The sequence below is a fragment of the Spinacia oleracea genome, chromosome 4, assembly GCF_020520425.1.
Source record: "Spinacia oleracea cultivar Varoflay chromosome 4, BTI_SOV_V1, whole genome shotgun sequence".
Taxonomy (NCBI): Eukaryota; Viridiplantae; Streptophyta; class Magnoliopsida; order Caryophyllales; family Amaranthaceae; genus Spinacia; species Spinacia oleracea.
This window is the reverse complement of record NC_079490.1, coordinates 31,896,661-31,915,846: the sequence shown is the minus strand read 5'-3', so window position 1 is coordinate 31,915,846 and position 19,186 is coordinate 31,896,661. Positions and strand designations below refer to the sequence as shown.

Sequence of the window (19,186 nt, the reverse complement as noted above, 5' to 3'; positions counted from 1 at the left end):
TAGCCTTAAGCCTAAGCCTCACGCTGCGAAATTGATCCAGCGTTCTGTCGCAATCGACCCAAAAGTCGAACAGAACGCATCCTACCCCTTGTAGCTTGATGAATTAAGCCTAAATACTGGAACATTGCTTGGAAACCCGAGATTCGTTAAATAAAAGGAGAAATAGCAAAGCCAAGTGGTTAGTTTTCTAAGAACCACAACGCACCTCTCAAGGGCGCGTTGTAATGTGTCCCTCATATGATTTAATCTCTTTCATCACCCTTTTATAAAATTGTCAAACTATTAATTTGATTGATCTATCACGCCTAATAAGATAATACCTTGGACAATTGAATTATCATGCTAGGTACCTTAAATCAATCTAAATAAGATAATCACGATCGATTTAGTATTATGTATTGCATATTGCTAAAATCAATTCAGAATAGTTTAATAGTTTAACGCATGTCCCTTCAATTATTTATGCTGAGCTAGTAAGGATAACCCGCCTCTGGAGTATTATCGATGAGCACTCCTCTCGGTAGTTACAGTCCCGTGAACTCTCAATCTCTGCCCTGCGGGTGTACGTTGAGCGATCCCCACACCAGGGATCACAAGGGAACCTATGGCCGTCGTGGTCAAACATAATGGCACTTCCTTTATGTCACGATAACCGGGTTTTGTCATTTTTTCTCATTGTCGTTAAAAACTGAATGGCGACTCCTATATTACTAGTCGATTGGATGTAAACTCACAGGAAATCCAATTACACTTGATCTGACAACGTCACGCTCACGGGGGACGAGGTCACGCATTAGCCTCGTGATTTTTCGACCCCCTCACACTTATGCACGGGCAAATACTTATTTTTTAATTCTAAGTACCGTGATTAATTTGTTATTCATGATTATAATCGTGTGCTTCTATGGAGTTTTGTGTTTTAATTTCTTCATAATTTTTTCCAACTTCCTTTGTTTTTTCTTCAAGTTTTCTTGAAATAATAATGATAAACTTAATAGAAGTAATGGAGAATAATGCACGTGATTTCCTAATAATTTGAGAAAAAAAATCATATATATATATATATATATATTTTTTAATATTGCATCTTACTTGATAGGTTAACTGTACTCAAGGCTCTTAAAATCACGATTTAAATCGCTAAATCGTACGTTTTTACGATCCTACTTAACCTAGAAGATCCAAATCGTACCTGGATTTGGAATTAAAAAATCGCGTATAAAATTGTTCAGAATAGTTAAAATCGTGTTAAATCGTTAAAAATGCTATTGATTGGCAATTTTCAGGTACTTTTTACACAACTTTGGGCCATGCCCATAATCTATCCCTCGTTTGACCACCCTAGCTTATCATTGTTTACCCTAGCTTTCATTTTTACAGTCAGATACTTCCTTTTTCAGCTTACTCTTTCATCTCTCACTCTCACTCTCACTCTCACTCTCACTCCTTCCGTACTTCCTCTCAATTTCTTTCAGAATCTCACGAGCTCCATTAACAATCTACAAAAACAATTAATTTCTTCATCAATTTCATGTTATCTGCTGCAAATATCGTGTGAGTCTTTTCATGTTTTTTTCTTGTTTAATTTTGTATTGTCTGCTACTCTGCTTGCAATTTCGTGTTTATTTTGTAGGTTGTTGTATCAATTTTCTTAGTCTTTTATTTGTTGTTTCTTCAATTTGAATGAACTTCTCTAATTAGATAGTTATCTAATTAAATCAACTACTTTGCCTTTTAGAAATATGCCGAGCTCTGCATTACGATCTCTGAAAAAGAGGGAAAATGTTGCAGGTGCTAGACCAGACCCAGGATGGGAACACGTTACCGAGGCAGATGGTGATCCTACAAAAATAAGATGCAAATATTGTGGTGTTGTGAGTGGTGGTATTTTTAGGCTTAAGCATCACCTAGTTGGAACTCGTTACAATGTTGAGCCTTGTTTGCAAGTCCCTGATGATGTTAAACTTGTCTTTAAGCAACTATTAGAGACTAATGCTGAGAAGTCTAGTAGAAAAAAGAAAATTCTTAACGACATTGGAGAGGAAGAAGAAGAGTATAAATTAAGAAGGGGTGGTACTGGTATGGATTGTTTTGTCAATAGAAGCAATCCTAGATTACAATCAACACTTAATCAAAAATATTAAAAGGAAGAAAGAGAGGAAGTTTGCCAACAAATTACTCATTTTTATACCAGTGTTATTCCCTTTAATGTTGTTAAAAATCCTGAATTTTCAATTATGGTTGAGAAGATTACTAAGTTTGAAATCGGACTTAAACCTCCTAGTTATCATGAAATAAGGGTTACATATTTAGATACAGGAGTGACAAATGTCTTGGTCATGCGGAGTTCAAAGAAGAATGGAAAAGAACTGGTTGTACTATTATGTCTGATGGTTTGAGTGATAGAAAAAGGCGTTTTATTTGTAATTTCATGGTGAACAACCCTAAGGGGACAATATTTCTGTCATCCATAGATACATTATCTATATTTAAGACAACCGATAAAGTGCTTGAGATGTTGGACGCGATTGTAGAGCAGGTTGGTGAGGAGAATGTAGTTCAAATTGTTACTGACAATGCTGCTAATTATAAAGCTGTTGAAGAAAAGTTGACGGAGAGAAGAATAAAGTTGTATTGGACTCCTTGCGCTTCCCATAGAATTGAACTGATGCTAGAAGATTTAGAGAAGAAGATTAAGATTCACCATGTGACAATCACAAAGGCTAGGAAAATAACAACATATATATACTTTGGAACCTTGTTCCTCACTTAGGTGAGAGAATTTACTAAAGGAAGAGAGCTTATTAGGCCAGGTGTGACACAATATTCTATTTCTTACTTGACATTGAGGTTCTTAAATGAACATAAAGGCCAACTATTATCCCTTTTTGCGCCTAATAAGTGGAATTCTAGTAAGTTCGCTACAACTAATGAAGGAAAAAAATCCATAGGATTGTCTTGGATACTCAAGGATTCCGGCAGAGTGTTGTAACATAATGGAAGGGGGCCTTGCCACTTGTAAAATATCTCCGTTTGGTGGATTTTGATAAGAACCCCGCAATGGGACAAGCGAAAAATCAAATCAAAATAAATTTCAACAATATTGAGAAACAATAAGTTCTTACTTTTTAAAAATAATTGTGTAGCTAGTCAGTTAATTATTTACTATTTTGGTTGAGCTTATTTGTTATTTTATTATATCTATTATGTAGCTATAAGCCTGTTTTAAATATCATCGATGAGCGTTGGGTGGATCAGCTACACGGACCTCTACATGCTGCTGCCTACTTTTTGATCCGCAATTTCAATATAGTGCTAATTATCAAGCTATTGCGGAAATTAAAGTAGGTTTATATAGTTGTTTAGCAAGAATGATCCCTGATCATGAATAAATGGTGGCATTGATATGCAAATGGATGATTTTAATTTGCAAGAGGCCTCTTTGGATTGTCTACTGCTGTGATGACCAGAAAAAAAAATCTTCAGGTGCTTTTTCATTTTAATTTTAATCCTTTATAATTATAATGTATCTGATGAACTTATATTTAATTTCAAAGCATGTTTATCTTTGTGTAGACGATTGGTGGGATTCATATGCAGATGAATGTCCCGACTTGAAAAGGTTTGCAATTAGGATTTTGAGCTTGACTTGCATTTCCTCTGGTTGTGAACGAAATTGGAGTGGTTTTGAGATGGTATATTTAATCATCTATCTTACTTTATATAGTTTATGTTTTTTCTAAAACTTAAATCAAAACTTTATACAATTATTTATAATATTATTTAGGTCCACACAAAGAAAAGAAATCGATTACATCAGAAAAATGTGAATGATTTAGTTTTCGTGATGTACAATTTAAAATTGAAGAGAAGATATGAGAAACGAACAAGTAAGTCGATACATAGTACAACAACCAATAGTTTTGGATGAATTGCCTCTAGATGATGAGTGGATAGCTGAGATTGAAGAACTTGTTCTTCCCTCTAGCAACACATGGTTAAGTGCTCTTGATAGAGCATCAAGGAGACTTGCTAGAGCAGCACAAAACGGAGAAGAAAGCACTGATGAATTTCAATGTATGATTTCCATCTTTCTTTTCTTTTACTAGCTAACATTGCAGATCTGATGCTTCTTCCTTTGTTTCTTTTTCTTCATATAGATGAGGATGTTGAAGTTCAAATGCTAAGTGATGATGATGAAGTTGCACCTGCCTATAATTCATATGAGATTTATGTAGATGATGTTGGTGATGATGCCCAAATGGGGGCAACCACCACAGGAACTACCATAAGTGATGATGTCGACGACACAAGCTTTGGATATAATGATTAATAAGTAATTAATAATTTGTAATACTGTGTTGTAATCTGTGTTTTTTTATTCTTGTTAATTTATGACATTACATTGTATTGATGGTTGAATGTTGGAATATTGTATTTTATTATTTAATATGAACGTTTTTTCCTTATATAAAATATCATAAACAAGTTAGAATGTCATTTACCGCCTATTACATGAGAAATTAACTAACTAGTTTAATTTTTAGTGTTATTTATGTAAAAAAACGAGTACCGAATTTACACAGTTGATTATAGAATGTCATTTCTGCAAAATTTGTAAAATCTTACGATTTTACGATTCGATTTTTACAGGTCATTCCGATTTAAAGTAGAATCGCGATTTTAATAACCCTGACCGTACTCCATTTAAGACATAATTCCAAAAGCAATTAATAATAGCTTTCTAATACATAGTAACTTTCTTTCAATTTATTATTGAAAAATTGGAAACCCACCATTGAATTTACTACATTAAATTATTGAGTTCTGGAGTACGAATATTTGAAGATTACAATATAAAACTACATAATATATTATGATTAAATCTATTTATAATTAGGCCTTTTCGTCCTACATAATATATTATCAAGATTACCAGAGAACAAATTATGTTAAAGATATAATTTAAATCTATTTCTAATTAGGCCTTTTCATCCTACATAATATATTCGGATATTTCATGAAATGCCCCTGAGTTTTGATGTAATTCACCAAATGCCCATCAAGTTCCAATAATTCACCAAATGCCCCTGACAAATGACTTAATACCCAAAATACCCTTACTGATAACGGTCCGTTAGTCCGCCGTTAGCCTAGTTTCATATTTCACCAAATGCCCCTGTTTTTAAACTTATTTCACCAAATACCCCTATTATCAAACTTATTTCACCAAATGCCCCAAACTTAGAAATAGGTATTCTGATGTTCCAACGGCTAGTTTTTGATATTTGAAAAGTAGCCGTTGGTCTTGTTTGGCTATAAAAACCCATTTTCTGAATGTTTCTTGTCATGTAGATGTTGTTTTGCTTTGCTTTGCTAATTTCATTAGATTTGTCTCATGAGTTTTGTTTCCAAAACATCATCCACACACAATGAGTCCACATACATTAGAGTACCTAACAAAGTTTGTTATTGTGGTAGGAAATTTGCCATCCGAAGCTCCGATACAACGCTCAATCCACAAAGGTTGTACTACAAGTGTGATCCTTGCAACAATCTAAGATGGTGCAAGGGATTAGTTGAGCAAGAAAACAGGGGGCAACAAGGACAACTAAGGGGAAGCTTAGACGAAGGAGAAAGTGCTGAAAACAGGGGAAGCCATAAGATGGAAGAGGAATTGAAGCAAATGAAGAAAAAGCTAAAACATCAACAAAAAGTAGTTAACGTTGTAATACAAATGGGGATATTGATGTTTGTAATCCTACTGTTTGTAATCATGAAGTAAACACAATTAATGAGAAATAATATCACAATTTCATTAACTATTGTTGTTGCAAAATATACACAAAATACCTAAATGGGAAGCAATTCTGTTTAACCTGAAGTACAAATCATTGCACCAACTAACTTTAAAGTTGTTCTTAGCTTCAACTACAAAACATTTGTGCAAAAAACTACCCAAAAAATCTTAAATGCTGACAGATCATTTCCCCCCCTCAGGCTTGCTTGGATTTCTTGCCCTTTGGTGCTGCCTTGGAAGTACTTGCATCATCAGAGGTTGTTTTCCTCTTTTTTGTTGCAGCTCTCTGTTTTGGTGGTGCCTTGGAAGTGCCTGCACCAAACTTGCAGGTCCTTGCATTGTGGCCCATTTCCTTGCATTTGCTACACTTAACTGAAGTGTGCCTCTTCCTCTTTCTAGCTTCCATGGCACCCCTCCTTCTCTGTTTTTGTGGTCTTCCAGCACTCCTCTTGATCCCAGGTGGTTTAATGGTGGGCAGTGTGGATCCAGGCCACTGAGTAGGGTCAGCCATTGGGTGCATATGCTCTGCATATGCCTGTTTATAAGCAGCACCCTTGAAATAAGTGGAAACAAAGTCCACAGGGTCAAGTCTCTGGTTGTAGATGACCCTCAAGCCATGTTTGCAGGGCATACCTGACCCCTTCCATACTCCACACCCACAGGTGCTGTTGTGTAGATTGACTGGGAACTTCACATTGCCATCCTTCACCTCAAACTCCCCACCACCACATGCAGTAGAGTAACAGAATCTGGATTCTGCACTTCTCAACTCCATTTCATGTTTGGCATAGTCTGTTAAGTGGTTAGGCTCCATGTTTGCTGCTTTATCAAACCTGACCCCAATTCTCTCCATGGATCACTCCCTTATGGCTGCAAATAAACACATAAGAAGTTAATATAAGAACAGTCACTGAAACTTTGACAGAAATAGCAAATGAGAAGAAAAATAGAAGACTTTACCTTCAAATAGTGACAACAAAGGTAAATCCCTGTATGGCTTGGTGAGAGCATTGAATGATTCCACAAAATTAGTTGTGTTATGATCACAACACACTGTTGGATCAAACTGATGTCTTGACCACTGCTCAGTACATGTGTCCAGGTACTTTGTTGCATTTGGATCAAACTCAGTGATCTTCTCTATTGCCTTGTTGTAAACATAGGGGTTGTAGGCATTTGCAGCTATCCAGAAGAGCTTGTGGAAAAGTTCTCCACTCCAACCTCCATTCTTGCAATTCATGTACAGATGCTGAGCACAACACCTTCTAGTAGCCCTTGGGAAGTTTTCATGAACAGCTAAATCCACCCCCTGAAATTACAAGGCAAGGCAAAGAAAAGCAAAGCAAACATTTAGAGTGAAGGGTATTTGATGAAATAATGTACTGAAGTTATTTAAACTTTAGGGGTATTTTGTGAAATAACTTTTAACTTAGGGGTATTTGGTGAAATAACTTTTAACTTAGGGGTATTTGGTGAATTTATAAAAAGATGAATAAGAGATAAAAGGTAAGATCTTACCTTCATTCTGTCCACTAGTACATAATTGAGCTTATGTAACACGCGTTGGTAACACTTTTTGAAATGCAAAATTTAAGTAACACTTTGGTAACATTTTAAAAAAAATGTAACACTCAATGTAACACTTTTAACATAGGTAACATTTTATGGTAACACTTTTAAAATAGGTAACAGTTTATGGTAACACTTTTAAAATAGGTAACAGTTTATGGTAACACTTTTAAAATAGGTAACATTTATGGTAACACTATGAAGTGTTACCTTGTGTTTTAAAAAGAAAATTAAATATTTGCAAAAAAAATAAGGGCTAATCCTTAAAACCCCAAATGGATAGAAAATTTAACTAATTGTCGCCAAAAGAAAAAATAAAATTTGGGTCTAATTTCTCTGAAATTTTTGAAACCACAAGAGACCCAAAAAAACAAAGAATTTTTTTTTAATCTTATATTTAATTTTCTGAAAGTCTCTCAACTTTAGAAAATAAAAAAGCCCAACAATGCTTGTCGATTTTTTGCCCTAACTCTTACTAAAGAACATCAATTTTGTTCCTCAAGGTAAGTTCTTCAATTTTTCGACATATTGTTTGCTGATTTGGTTTTATTTTTGTTTCATTCCTATTCAAAAGTCGAATTACATCTTGTTTCTGAATTTTGTTTTAATTTTAAGTTGAATATGTCACAAAATTTGCTACTAATTTTAAGTCAAATTTGTGGCAAATTATAGGTCGAATTTGTAATGAATTGTAGGTCGAATTTGACGCAAATTATAGGCTGATTTTGAGATTGAATTTGTGACGGATTGTTTTTCCAAATTTTGGGTTGATTTTGTGTGAATTTGGCTTTCATTAACTTGTCAATTTTGTGTCGAATTTAATTTTCTAAATTCTGTTTCAACTAATCTCTTGTCAACTTTTGATTAACGGTGTTTGTGTATGATTTGTTTGTTGATTATTGCTGAGTTTACTGTTTTAATTTTATGTTTTGTGTGGTTTTTGGTAATTCAATTTCAATTGAACAATCGGCAAAATTTCAATGTGGCTGTTTTTGGTTTTATGAATTGAGTTTCAAAGTGCTTGTATAGTATTAATTGGTATTAGAGTACTATTAATCTTGAAAATTTAAAGATCATTTCCTTTCTATTGGAGTATAATTGAGCTCTAGCCCTCATTCAGTTATGCTGATTGGAGTTTAATTTTTTTACTGTATTATATCTCAAAGTATCAACACTGATTGCTGATTGATGATTGCTGATTGATGATTGTTGATTGGAGTTTACAACCCTCTCAAAGTATTCTATAATGAATTGGAGTATAAAGTCTATTAACACTGATTCCAAGCCCTTTTTTTTTTTTTTTTTTTTTTGGCAAATAATGATGAGCTTTATTAAAGTATAAACACAATAAATATAATCTTTGATGCTGATTGCTGCTAACTCATTTTGAGTACCTGAATATAATACAGTTTGGGTCTTAATTTCATTCTAAATTTTGTTTTTTTTTTACTTTGATGCTTTGAATCCAGTTTGAGATATATCTTAGAATTGACAAGTTCAATCCCTGCAATATGCTGATGTTTATCCATGATATATTTGAGTATTTTGTCCCCCTTTTGGCTGGTAGCTACTGGTTACTCATGGATTAAAAAATCTTGCTTGTCCTTCTCTTTTGAGGTTCTCATTATGTTGTCTGCATTATTTACATGCTATTGAAATATTTTCCGTTTATGTCTTTGATTTAGTGATATCTTACATTATACTTGTTTTAATTTGATGAATTGCGTAGTCTCGGCCAGGGGCGAAGCCAGACTTGGTTATCAAGGGGGGCTGAACACTAATTAAGGAAGTGGGCTTAGCCGCTTAGGGGGGCCAGTCCAATAGAAAACTATCTAATGTTAACTTATTAGTCTTTTATTTAATAGGTGTCGTTGGGCCTTCAGGGGGGCCATGTGAAGGAAATAATGCCCTTGGTCCAAGTATGCATTCTATGTTAAGTCTAATAAATGCGGTTCAGTATTAATTAACAAGTTAATAATTCAGTGAGATCAAGTGAGCTGAATGCCTAGCTAGAGGCCGCTTCAGTTCAAGTGGAATTAATGATATTAATCCACAGCTTACTCTTGACTGAACCCGTAGGGTCACACAAATAGTACGTAAACGGATCAAGTATTTAATGGCATTAAATACTCCATCTATGAATATTCGGAACCGACGGATCTTGGTTTCAGTGGGAGCTAAGAACGTCACAGGCAAGAAATGAATACTCCGGAAACGATGATATTGCCGGAAACGGAAATATGGATCGTATCGGAAATATGAATATTATCCAAGTCGTAGATGTTACCGGAAACGGAAACATGGTACGTATCGGAAAATATTATTGGAAATGGAAATATTACCAGAATCGGAAATATTGCCGGAAACGGAAATATTGTCAGAATCGGAAATATTGCCGGAATCGGAAAATAATTCCGGAAACGGAAATATTAAATATTTGTTCGAAACGGAAATTAATTCCGGAATCGGAAATATTAAATATTGTTCGTATCGGAAATAGATTCCGGAAATGGAAATTTAATCGGAAGCGTATCGTACGAATTAGCATCGGACGAGGCCTGCCGGACGAAGGCCCAGCACGAAGCCAGGCCGTCGCCCAGCAAACACGCACAAGCCCAGCGCGCGCCAAGGCCACGGATGCGTGGGCCTTGCTGCGTGGGCTACAGCTCGCACGCATGGGCAGTCCTTGTGGCTGCCGTGTGTGTGTGAGTTTGTGCTCATGCGTGATTCCTGAATCAGCAAGAGTCAGTGTATGATTAAATGTCTATTCCTAATTGGATAAATTAATTAAATAGAATTCATGTAGGATTCTAATTCCAATTAATTCGCATCCTACTAGGATTACGATTCCTTTTCCATAACTCTATAAATAAAGGCCTAGGGGTCATAATTTATATACAAGTTTCAAAGTATTCAAAAGTGAGTTTTTTGAGAGAAAATCAAACACACATCTTGCTCAAAAGTGCCGAAATTTTCTAGTACCTTAAGGGCGATTCTAGTTGGTCAATCTTAAGGCGGATCCGGACGTGCTGTGGACTATCTACGGAGGGACGACACTTGGAGTCCTAAAAGACTTGTTCTTGTTCGGTTCGGGCGCAGCTAGGGAGGGCACGCAACAAAGAGTATGCATCTAATTATGCTATATGATTATGTGTAAATAATATGTTTCCTGGGTTAATGGTTGTTTCCGCATGATCTATGTAAATGTCATATGTATCATAACCTAACAGTGGTATCACGAGCCCCTTATTATTTTCATAATCTAAATTGCATGAACATGGTTAAATATTACAAATTTGCAAGAATTAAAAGGGGTGATTAATTTTCGTAATTGTTAATTAATTGCAAATTGCGTTTATTTAATTATATGTACGCAGTTTTTCGGCAGTTTCTTCATTACTCATCCGAATTGAGTGATTTTTGTGTCAATTCCGCATGTAAAAGGCATTCTAAAATTTTGACAAAAATAGTATTTTTCTGCCGAACCCAGAATTCTCAAATTCGAAGCCTAACTATGACTTTTCGAAGGTTTTAGTTTTTCGGATGCAAAATTTCGTAAATTTAAGATGTTAAATTAAATATTTGCGATTCCTGTTGATAAATCTTGAATTTTTGATTGACCTACTGCATATGTTTAACAAGTTTGAATGCCTAGTCTTGTTAATTATGCAATCTAATTTGTAATTATGATTAATTTGTTGAAAATTAGAATAATTTAGAATTAATTTGATTTTCATAATTAATTGTAATTTAATTAGAAACCTATGATTAAAAACCACCATAAAAATTGTAAATTTACGATAAATTTTAAATTTTTATGACCTAGACTTGAATCCATATCAATCGGAAATCAATTGGATAATAAATTTTCGATTTTTCGCCCTAAAATTATGAAATTAATAATATTTATTAATTTGTCATTAATTTTAAATATAAATTTTAAATTTTTATGCGATTCGTTCAAATAACTTGCACGCACGAAGCAATGGACGCTTCGTGTTACCCTTAAGGGGTGTTGTATAATGCGGGCATGCGACGACGAGCAAGGGAGCTCGTCGCCCGTGCGGCACGAATGCAATGAGCAAGGGCGTAGTGCACGAGCGCAAGGCAACAGCCTTGCCTTGTGTCGTGTGCCACGAGCAATGAACGTATGGGCATGGGCGAGGGGCGAGCCAAGGCAGTCGCGTGTGGGCAGCAAGCGAGCTGCGCCACAACGCGCGCTGCCTCGCACAAGTGCGCGCAGCCTCGCGCGCAGCGAGCGCAAGCTCGCGTGCCACGAGCGCTGCGCACAGCATCACTCGCGCGCACAGCGCGCGACGTCGCCCGCCCAGCGAGCGATGTCGCGCACCAGCGAGCGATGGCTCGCGCGCGCGCAGCGAGCGATCGCGCGCGCGCAGCGAGCGATCTCGCGCGCCAGCGAGCGATCTCGCGCCCCAGCGAGCGATGGCTCGCGCGCGCGCAGCGAGCGATCTCGCGCGCCAGCGAGCGATCTCGCGCGCCAGCGAGCGAGCCAGCGCGCCCAGCGAGCGATCTCGCGCGCGCACTGCGAGCGATAGCTCGCGTGCGATGGGGCGCTGTGCGGAGGCTTGCGTTGGGACAGCAGCAGCTATGCTACGAGCGCATGGGCTGCGCGCACATGGCCAGCAATGGCTGTGTGCGTACGGCCCATGGGCGTGCAACGCGTAGGGTGTTTGCGTTACGATTAGATCGTTTTGAATGTTTAATTTGAAAATTTCAGTTCACGTAATTTTAATTAATTTTAAAATTAATAATTTGAATTAATTTCTTGGATTTTAATTTTGAATATTATAATTATAATAAATGGAATTTATTCTAATTATTTTACTAAAATTAAAATCATGAATTAATTTAAATGCGACTGAAATTAAATTAAATTTTTGGATTCAATTATAAATTTATATGAGCTTTAAATTTTAATTAAATTTGTATGTTTCCGGTTAGACTAGAAATACAATTTTATGTTTAAAATTAGTAAAGCATATGAATTTATTGGTTTGAGTGGGAGCGCTTTTTAGTCATAAACTCTTGATTAGGTCTACAAATCCTTAAGGTTAAAACAACTCGATTAGAATTAATAAGGACTGAATAATTGGTAGATTATTGGTGACCTTGATTAATTGCTGCAAATGTTTACGTGATGCATAATGTGTTTTACTAACCAGCTATGTGGGCCATTCATGATAATGAATGGGTGAATGGTATATATTGTATATGTACTGTTTTGCAGGTTATGAAGTGACTAGTATGGCCCAAATAGGATAGAAAATATGGTCTGCGTACCATTAATTTGAATGTAATTGGTCTAAAGCACCAAAGTTATTTTTCAATTCAAATATGGTCTGCGTACCATCAAATAGTTGTAATTAGTTATAGCTTATCCTATTTGAAGAAAATGGTGCCTCCCACGGAGATTTTCAAGACGGACTTTGAAGTCAAAGCTTCAAGATGAAGTCGGGCCATACTAGATCACAAATATCTTATGCATGTTTTAAGTTATTTATTGCTTTAAATATGTCTTAAAATGCATGAGATCAAAAGCTTGATTATGTTGCATGATTAAGGATTTTAGTTCACTTAAAATCTAACCAACATAGTAAGAGCCTTAAGTTCCAAACTTAAAAATTGAGTTAAAAGGTGCCATGCCAAAATATACACTTGCTTGGATATCCTTTACATCAATCTAGTAATAGTTTTCGCTCAGCGAGGTGTTACTTATTGGTCCTAAAGGGGCAAGGTACACAAATAATTGTGAGTACATGTTAGTTTTGGTGAAACTCAACGATATAAGTAAGGAGTCCTTTTATGTCGTGGCAAATTCGATAGGTTTACCTAATAAGTTCTTAGACGTACCTATCAACCAAGAATAGTTTCTAGACTATTAGCAAAAGGCTTTTGCTTACCTAAGATGTTCTAGGATTAAGTCGACAAACTGTGCTTAGTTCTTCAATGATTTTAGGATCTTGGAATCATTTTATTCACACCTGCCGGAACACATAACTTGAATAAAATGCTTAATAAACATTGAATTATGCATGTATGCTAGAATTTAAGTTTATTAAGAGAAACTGTGAATGGTTATTTATTTGTTTATTCTTTTCAATTGTAGTTTTAATATGGCAAACAACAATCAAAACATCATCATGGGTTCTGAGCTTATGGTCAAGCTGAACCTGACAAATTTTCTTGAATGGGAAGCTAAGCTAGTTGAAATAGTCAAACTCAATGGACTTGAGTATGTACTATCACATCCCATGCCAAGCTACTATGCCAGAGACATGACCCCTGAGAGATTTTACGCCTGGGATGCGGATCTCAAAAAGGTTATGAGTCTCATGCTGAACAATATCCCTGATGATTGGGCTAGAAGGTTTGTAGCCTATGAACCTTTTACGCTCATCAAGAATCTGAGGGATATCTGTCGTGGAAGTACGGAGGACAGGGACCTGAACGTCCATGAGTTGATTGAATCAATGTCTGGGCTAAAGGTTAGTTCTCCCAACAGGTGTTATAGGATGGAGGTCCAAGAAACACATGTTCAGCTCCTTCGCACTAAACAGAGGGTAGGCGTCCCACTGAGGTTCCATGTGGATCTTATGTGTTCATATTTTGATCGCCTAAGTCTACTAGGAACACCAATAAGCGAAAGGATGGCAGTCTCTGTCTTGCTCAATTCACTACACAGTGGGTTTGGTCGCTTCAAGCAACAATACCTAAGTGAACCAAGAGAAGAAACAGTTGCAGAATTTATTCACCTTGTCAGAAAGGCTGAAATAGTACTGGACTGTGAAGCCAAAGATTTACTCAAGGCTAGAAAGAGACCATTCAAGAAAGGTGGAAAGTCCAAGGGCAATGCTAAATCAAAGCAGGACAAGTCCACATCAAGCTGTCTTTATTGTGATGGAATAGGCCATTACAAAAGAGAATGTCCAAAGCTAAAGGAAGATCAGAAGAACGGAACAGTCGTTCCATCTTCAGGTATTTTCGTTATAGACTGTATACTTGCTAATTCAACTTCTTGGGTATTAGATACAGGTTGTGGCTCACACTTATGTTCCAATCCACAGGGACTAAGAAGAAGTAGAAAGTTAAGCAAGGGAGAAGTCGACCTACGAGTGGGAAATGGAGCACGGATTGCTGCATTAGCCGTAGGAACTTACTATTTGTCGTTGCCCTCCGGGCTAGTTTTGGAACTGGAAGAATGTTTCCATGTTCCAAGTCTTACTAAAAACATCATTTCAGTTTCTTGCTTAGATGCTAAGGGATTTTCCTTTATAATAAAAGACAATAGTTGTTCGTTTTATTTTAAAGAGATGTTTTATGGATCTGCTAGATTAGTCAATGGACTTTATTTATTAGATCACGACAAACAAGTATATAACATAAATACCAAAAAGGCCAAAAAGGATGATTCAGATCTCACCTATCTGTGGCATTGTCGATTAGGCCATATAAACTTGAAACGCTTAGAAAGACTTCAAAGGGAAGAAATTCTAGAACCATTTGACTTAGAGGATTATGGCAAATGCGAATCATGTTTACTTGGCAAAATGACAAAGCAACCTTTCTCTAAAGTTGGAGAAAGAGCAAATGAACTATTGGGTTTAATCCATACAGATGTATGTGGACCAATGAGTACAAATGCTAGAGGTGGTTTCAGCTACTTTATCACTTTCACTGATGACTTCAGTAGGTATGGTTATGTCTACCTAATGAAGCATAAGTCTGAATCCTTTGACAAATTCAAGGAATTTCAGAGTGAAGTAGAGAATCAATTAGGCAAGAAGATTAAGGCGCTGCGGTCTGATAGAGGCGGTGAATATCTGAGCTATGAATTTGATGACCATCTGAAAGAATGTGGAATTCTATCAGAATTGACTCCTCCTGGAACACCACAATGGAACGGTGTGTCAGAACGGAGGAACAGAACCTTGCTAGACATGGTCAGGTCAATGATGGGTCAGGCCGAACTTCCATTAGAATTTTGGGGACATGCACTAAATACAGCTGCACTCACTATAAATAGAGCTCCGTCTAAAGCTGTCGAAAAGACTCCATACGAATTATGGTTTGGAAAGCCTCCAAATGTGTCTTTTCTTAAGATTTGGGGATGTGAAGTATACGTCAAACGATTAATTTCAGACAAACTTCATCCAAAATCTGACAAATGTATCCTTGTGGGCTATCCAAAGGAAACAAAGGGGTATTACTTCTACAATACATCTGAGAACAAAGTGTTTGTTGCTCGAGATGGTGTCTTTTTGGAGAAGGATCACATTTCCAAAATGACAAGTGGGAGAAAAGTAGACCTCGAAGAAATTCGAGTCGAACAACAAACTCTAGAGAATGCTCAAGATGACATTCAGGATGAAACTCAGAGATCTTTAGAAGAATCTGGTGAGAATCATGGTCAATCTAGAAAAGTTACCCCGCGTAGATCGCAAAGATATAGATCTCAACCGGAAAGGTACTTAGGTATTTTGACGAACGAGAGCTATGACGTTCTATTACTTGAAAGTGATGAACCTGCGACTTACAAGCAAGCTATGACGAGCCCTAGCTCCAAGCAATGGCAAGAAGCCATGCAATCTGAATTAGACTCCATGTCTGAAAACCAAGTATGGGATTTGGTCGATTTGCCAGATGGCTACCAAGCCATTGGAAGCAAATGGGTTTTCAAACTGAAAAAGGACAAGGATGGGAAACTTGAAGTTTTCAAAGCTAGATTGGTTGCAAAAGGTTACAGGCAAGTCCACGGTGTGGATTACGATGAAACCTTTTCACCAGTTGCAATGCTAAAGTCTATTCGAATAATGTTAGCAATCGCTGCATATTACGATTACGAAATATGGCAGATGGATGTCAAAACTGCTTTCTTAAACGGCGTTTTAACAGAAACTGTGTTTATGACACAGCCTGAAGGTTTTGAGGATCCAAAGAATGCTAAAAAGGTATGCAAGCTAAAGAAATCAATCTACGGATTGAAGCAGGCATCCAGGAGCTGGAATATACGTTTTGATGAAGCAGTCAGTGACTTTGGTTTCATCAAGAACGCGGACGAATCTTGTGTATACAAGAAGGTCAGTGGGAGCAAAATTGCTTTCCTAGTATTATATGTCGACGACATATTGCTTATCGGAAATGACATTCCTATGTTGAACTCTGTCAAGATTTGGCTTGGGAAATGTTTTTCGATGAAGGATCTAGGAGAAGCACAGTACATATTGGGCATCAAGATTTACAGAGATAGATCTAAAAGGATGATTGGACTTAGTCAAAGCACTTATATCAATAAGGTGCTTGATAGGTTCAAGATGGCGGACTCCAAGCGAGGCTACCTACCCATGTCTCATGGAATGACTCTAAGCAAGACTCAGTGCCCAAAAACACTTGATGAGCGTAGACGAATGAATGGGATTCCATATGCATCATTGATTGGTTCAATAATGTATGCTATGATATGTACACGCCCGGATGTTGCGTACGCACTCAGTGCTACGAGCAGATACCAGTCAGACCCAGGAGAGGCGCATTGGACTGCTGCCAAGAACATTCTGAAGTACCTGAAAAGGCACAAAGATGACTTCCTGGTCTATGGTGGAGATGATGAATTAATTGTTAAAGGCTATACGGACGCAAGTTTCCAAACCGACAAAGATGATTTCAGATCACAGTCTGGGTTTGTCTTCTGCCTCAACGGAGGAGCAGTAAGCTGGAAAAGTGCTAAGCAAAGCACCATTGCGGATTCTACAACTGAAGCGGAGTACATTGCTGCACATGAAGCAGCAAAGGAAGCTATATGGCTAAGGAAGTTCATAGGAGAACTTGGTGTAGTCCCCTCCATTAAAGGACCAATAGCCCTGTATTGTGATAATAACGGAGCTATTGCACAGGCAAAAGAGCCTAGACACCACCAGAGAGTCAAGCATGTACTTCGTAGATTTCACCTTCTACGAGAGTTCGTTGAAAGAAAAGAAGTCGAGATAAGCAAAATTGGAACTGATGACAACATATCAGATCCATTAACTAAACCTCTGCCGCAAGCGAAGCACAACTCGCACACTGCAGCTATGGGAATCAAGCATATTGGAGAATGGCTTTGATGTCTCTGTTTAATGTTTTAAAGTTTTAGAGTTTAAATCTTTGTAAAACATTATTGGTTAATCATTCACAATAAATGAAAGGAATTCATTTTTCCATTTAATTCGTGGTTTATTAAATGATGAGTCCCTTCAACTTGACGATATATTCAAGATAGACTGTCAGGACCAGTCCTGTGACTAAGAAATGTCTATCAAGTGAACTTGAATGTCAAAGGTTGAAAATGGTCCCTAATCGGAGTTTTCTATAAAATTGGACGCATAGAAAACGTTAGACGATTAGAATGCAAGATGACTAGTAGTTCTGTTTCTTGAACTATGTGGACATGGCAATGTCATAATCATTTGCATAGATACTTACTTTGGGAAGACTAGTATCGGACAAGACCTATGAAACTTTACTGTAAGAGATGAAAGTCTGTCATAAGTAAATTTCATTAAATTATTAGACACTAAATCCTCAATACCTGAGTGATTTGAGATTACTTGTTTGAGAACTGGTTGCTTTGACGTTGACCAACCGTCGCACCGTAAAAGGAGGCTATAAAGGCAACGCTCAGGTAATCACCTATCAAACGAAGTCTAATCTCAAGATCGCAAGATTGGGATTGTCCTCCCATAAATCGGGATGAGATGCTTAAAAGTTGTACAAGGCCACTCGGAGAGCTAGAAACTGTGAAATGCATGGCCGTGCTCGGATGAATCATAGGCTATGATTATCTGTTTATTTGATCAGTTGAACTCTGAAACCGAGGAACACCTCTGGACATAATAAGGATGACAACTCTTACCTTATGTTCAAGAGCAAGCATCGAGCGACAAAGGAATTAGGAAATGCACACTTGTCCCTAAGGACAAGTGGGAGACTGAAGGAAATAATGCCCTTGGTCCAAGTATGCATTCTATGTTAAGTCTAATAAATGCGGTTCAGTATTAATTAACAAGTTAATAATTCAGTGAGATCAAGTGAGCTGAATGCCTAGCTAGAGGCCGCTTCAGTTCAAGTGGAATTAATGATATTAATCCACAGCTTACTCTTGACTGAACCCGTAGGGTCACACAAATAGTACGTAAACGGATCAAGTATTTAATGGCATTAAATACTCCATCTATGAATATTCGGAACCGACGGATCTTGGTTTCAGTGGGAGCTAAGAACGTCACAGGCAAGAAATGAATACTCCGGAAACGATGATATTGCCGGAAACGGAAATATGGATCGTATCGGAAATATGAATATTATCCAAGTCGTAGATGTTACCGGAAACGGAAACATGGTACGTATCGGAAAATATTATTGGAAATGGAAATATTACCAGAATCGGAAATATTGCCGGAAACGGAAATATTGTCAGAATCGGAAATATTGCCGGAATCGGAAAATAATTCCGGAAACGGAAATATTAAATATTTGTTCGAAACGGAAATTAATTCCGGAATCGGAAATATTAAATATTGTTCGTATCGGAAATAGATTCCGGAAATGGAAATTTAATCGGAAGCGTATCGTACGAATTAGCATCGGACGAGGCCTGCCGGACGAAGGCCCAGCACGAAGCCAGGCCGTCGCCCAGCAAACACGCACAAGCCCAGCGCGCGCCAAGGCCACGGATGCGTGGGCCTTGCTGCGTGGGCTACAGCTCGCACGCATGGGCAGTCCTTGTGGCTGCCGTGTGTGTGTGAGTTTGTGCTCATGCGT

The 19,186-nt window shown here is 37.3% G+C and overlaps 2 protein-coding genes across 9 annotated transcripts; one reads left to right on the top strand and one right to left on the bottom strand.

Moving 5' to 3' along the window:
* Nucleotides 1-1,361: 1,361 nt before the first annotated feature.
* On the top strand, nt 1,362-4,430 carry LOC110801103 (uncharacterized). 8 transcript variants are annotated; one of them, XR_008932954.1, is made up of 5 exons: nt 1,363-1,554; nt 1,739-3,486; nt 3,577-3,695; nt 3,788-4,077; nt 4,161-4,430. XR_008932954.1 is itself a non-coding variant. In XM_056843703.1 (4 exons), exons 3-4 carry the CDS (start codon nt 3,876-3,878, stop codon nt 4,331-4,333), a joined length of 375 nt encoding a protein of 124 aa, XP_056699681.1. In that variant the 5' UTR covers nt 1,365-1,554; nt 1,792-1,874; nt 3,213-3,875; the 3' UTR covers nt 4,334-4,430. The 8 variants fall into 8 exon arrangements, 5 of the variants coding, with proteins under 5 accessions (XP_021862104.1, XP_056699681.1, XP_056699680.1 ...); XR_008932952.1 differs by having other exon boundaries at nt 1,792-3,486; nt 3,577-4,077; XR_008932953.1 differs by having other exon boundaries at nt 1,739-3,695.
* A 1,566-nt stretch (nt 4,431-5,996) lies between these two features.
* Nucleotides 5,997-6,653, bottom strand: LOC110801102 (uncharacterized). The gene has a single exon (XM_022006419.1). It carries the CDS (start codon nt 6,651-6,653, stop codon nt 5,997-5,999), a length of 657 nt encoding a protein of 218 aa, XP_021862111.1.
* Nucleotides 6,654-19,186: the final 12,533 nt, after the last annotated feature.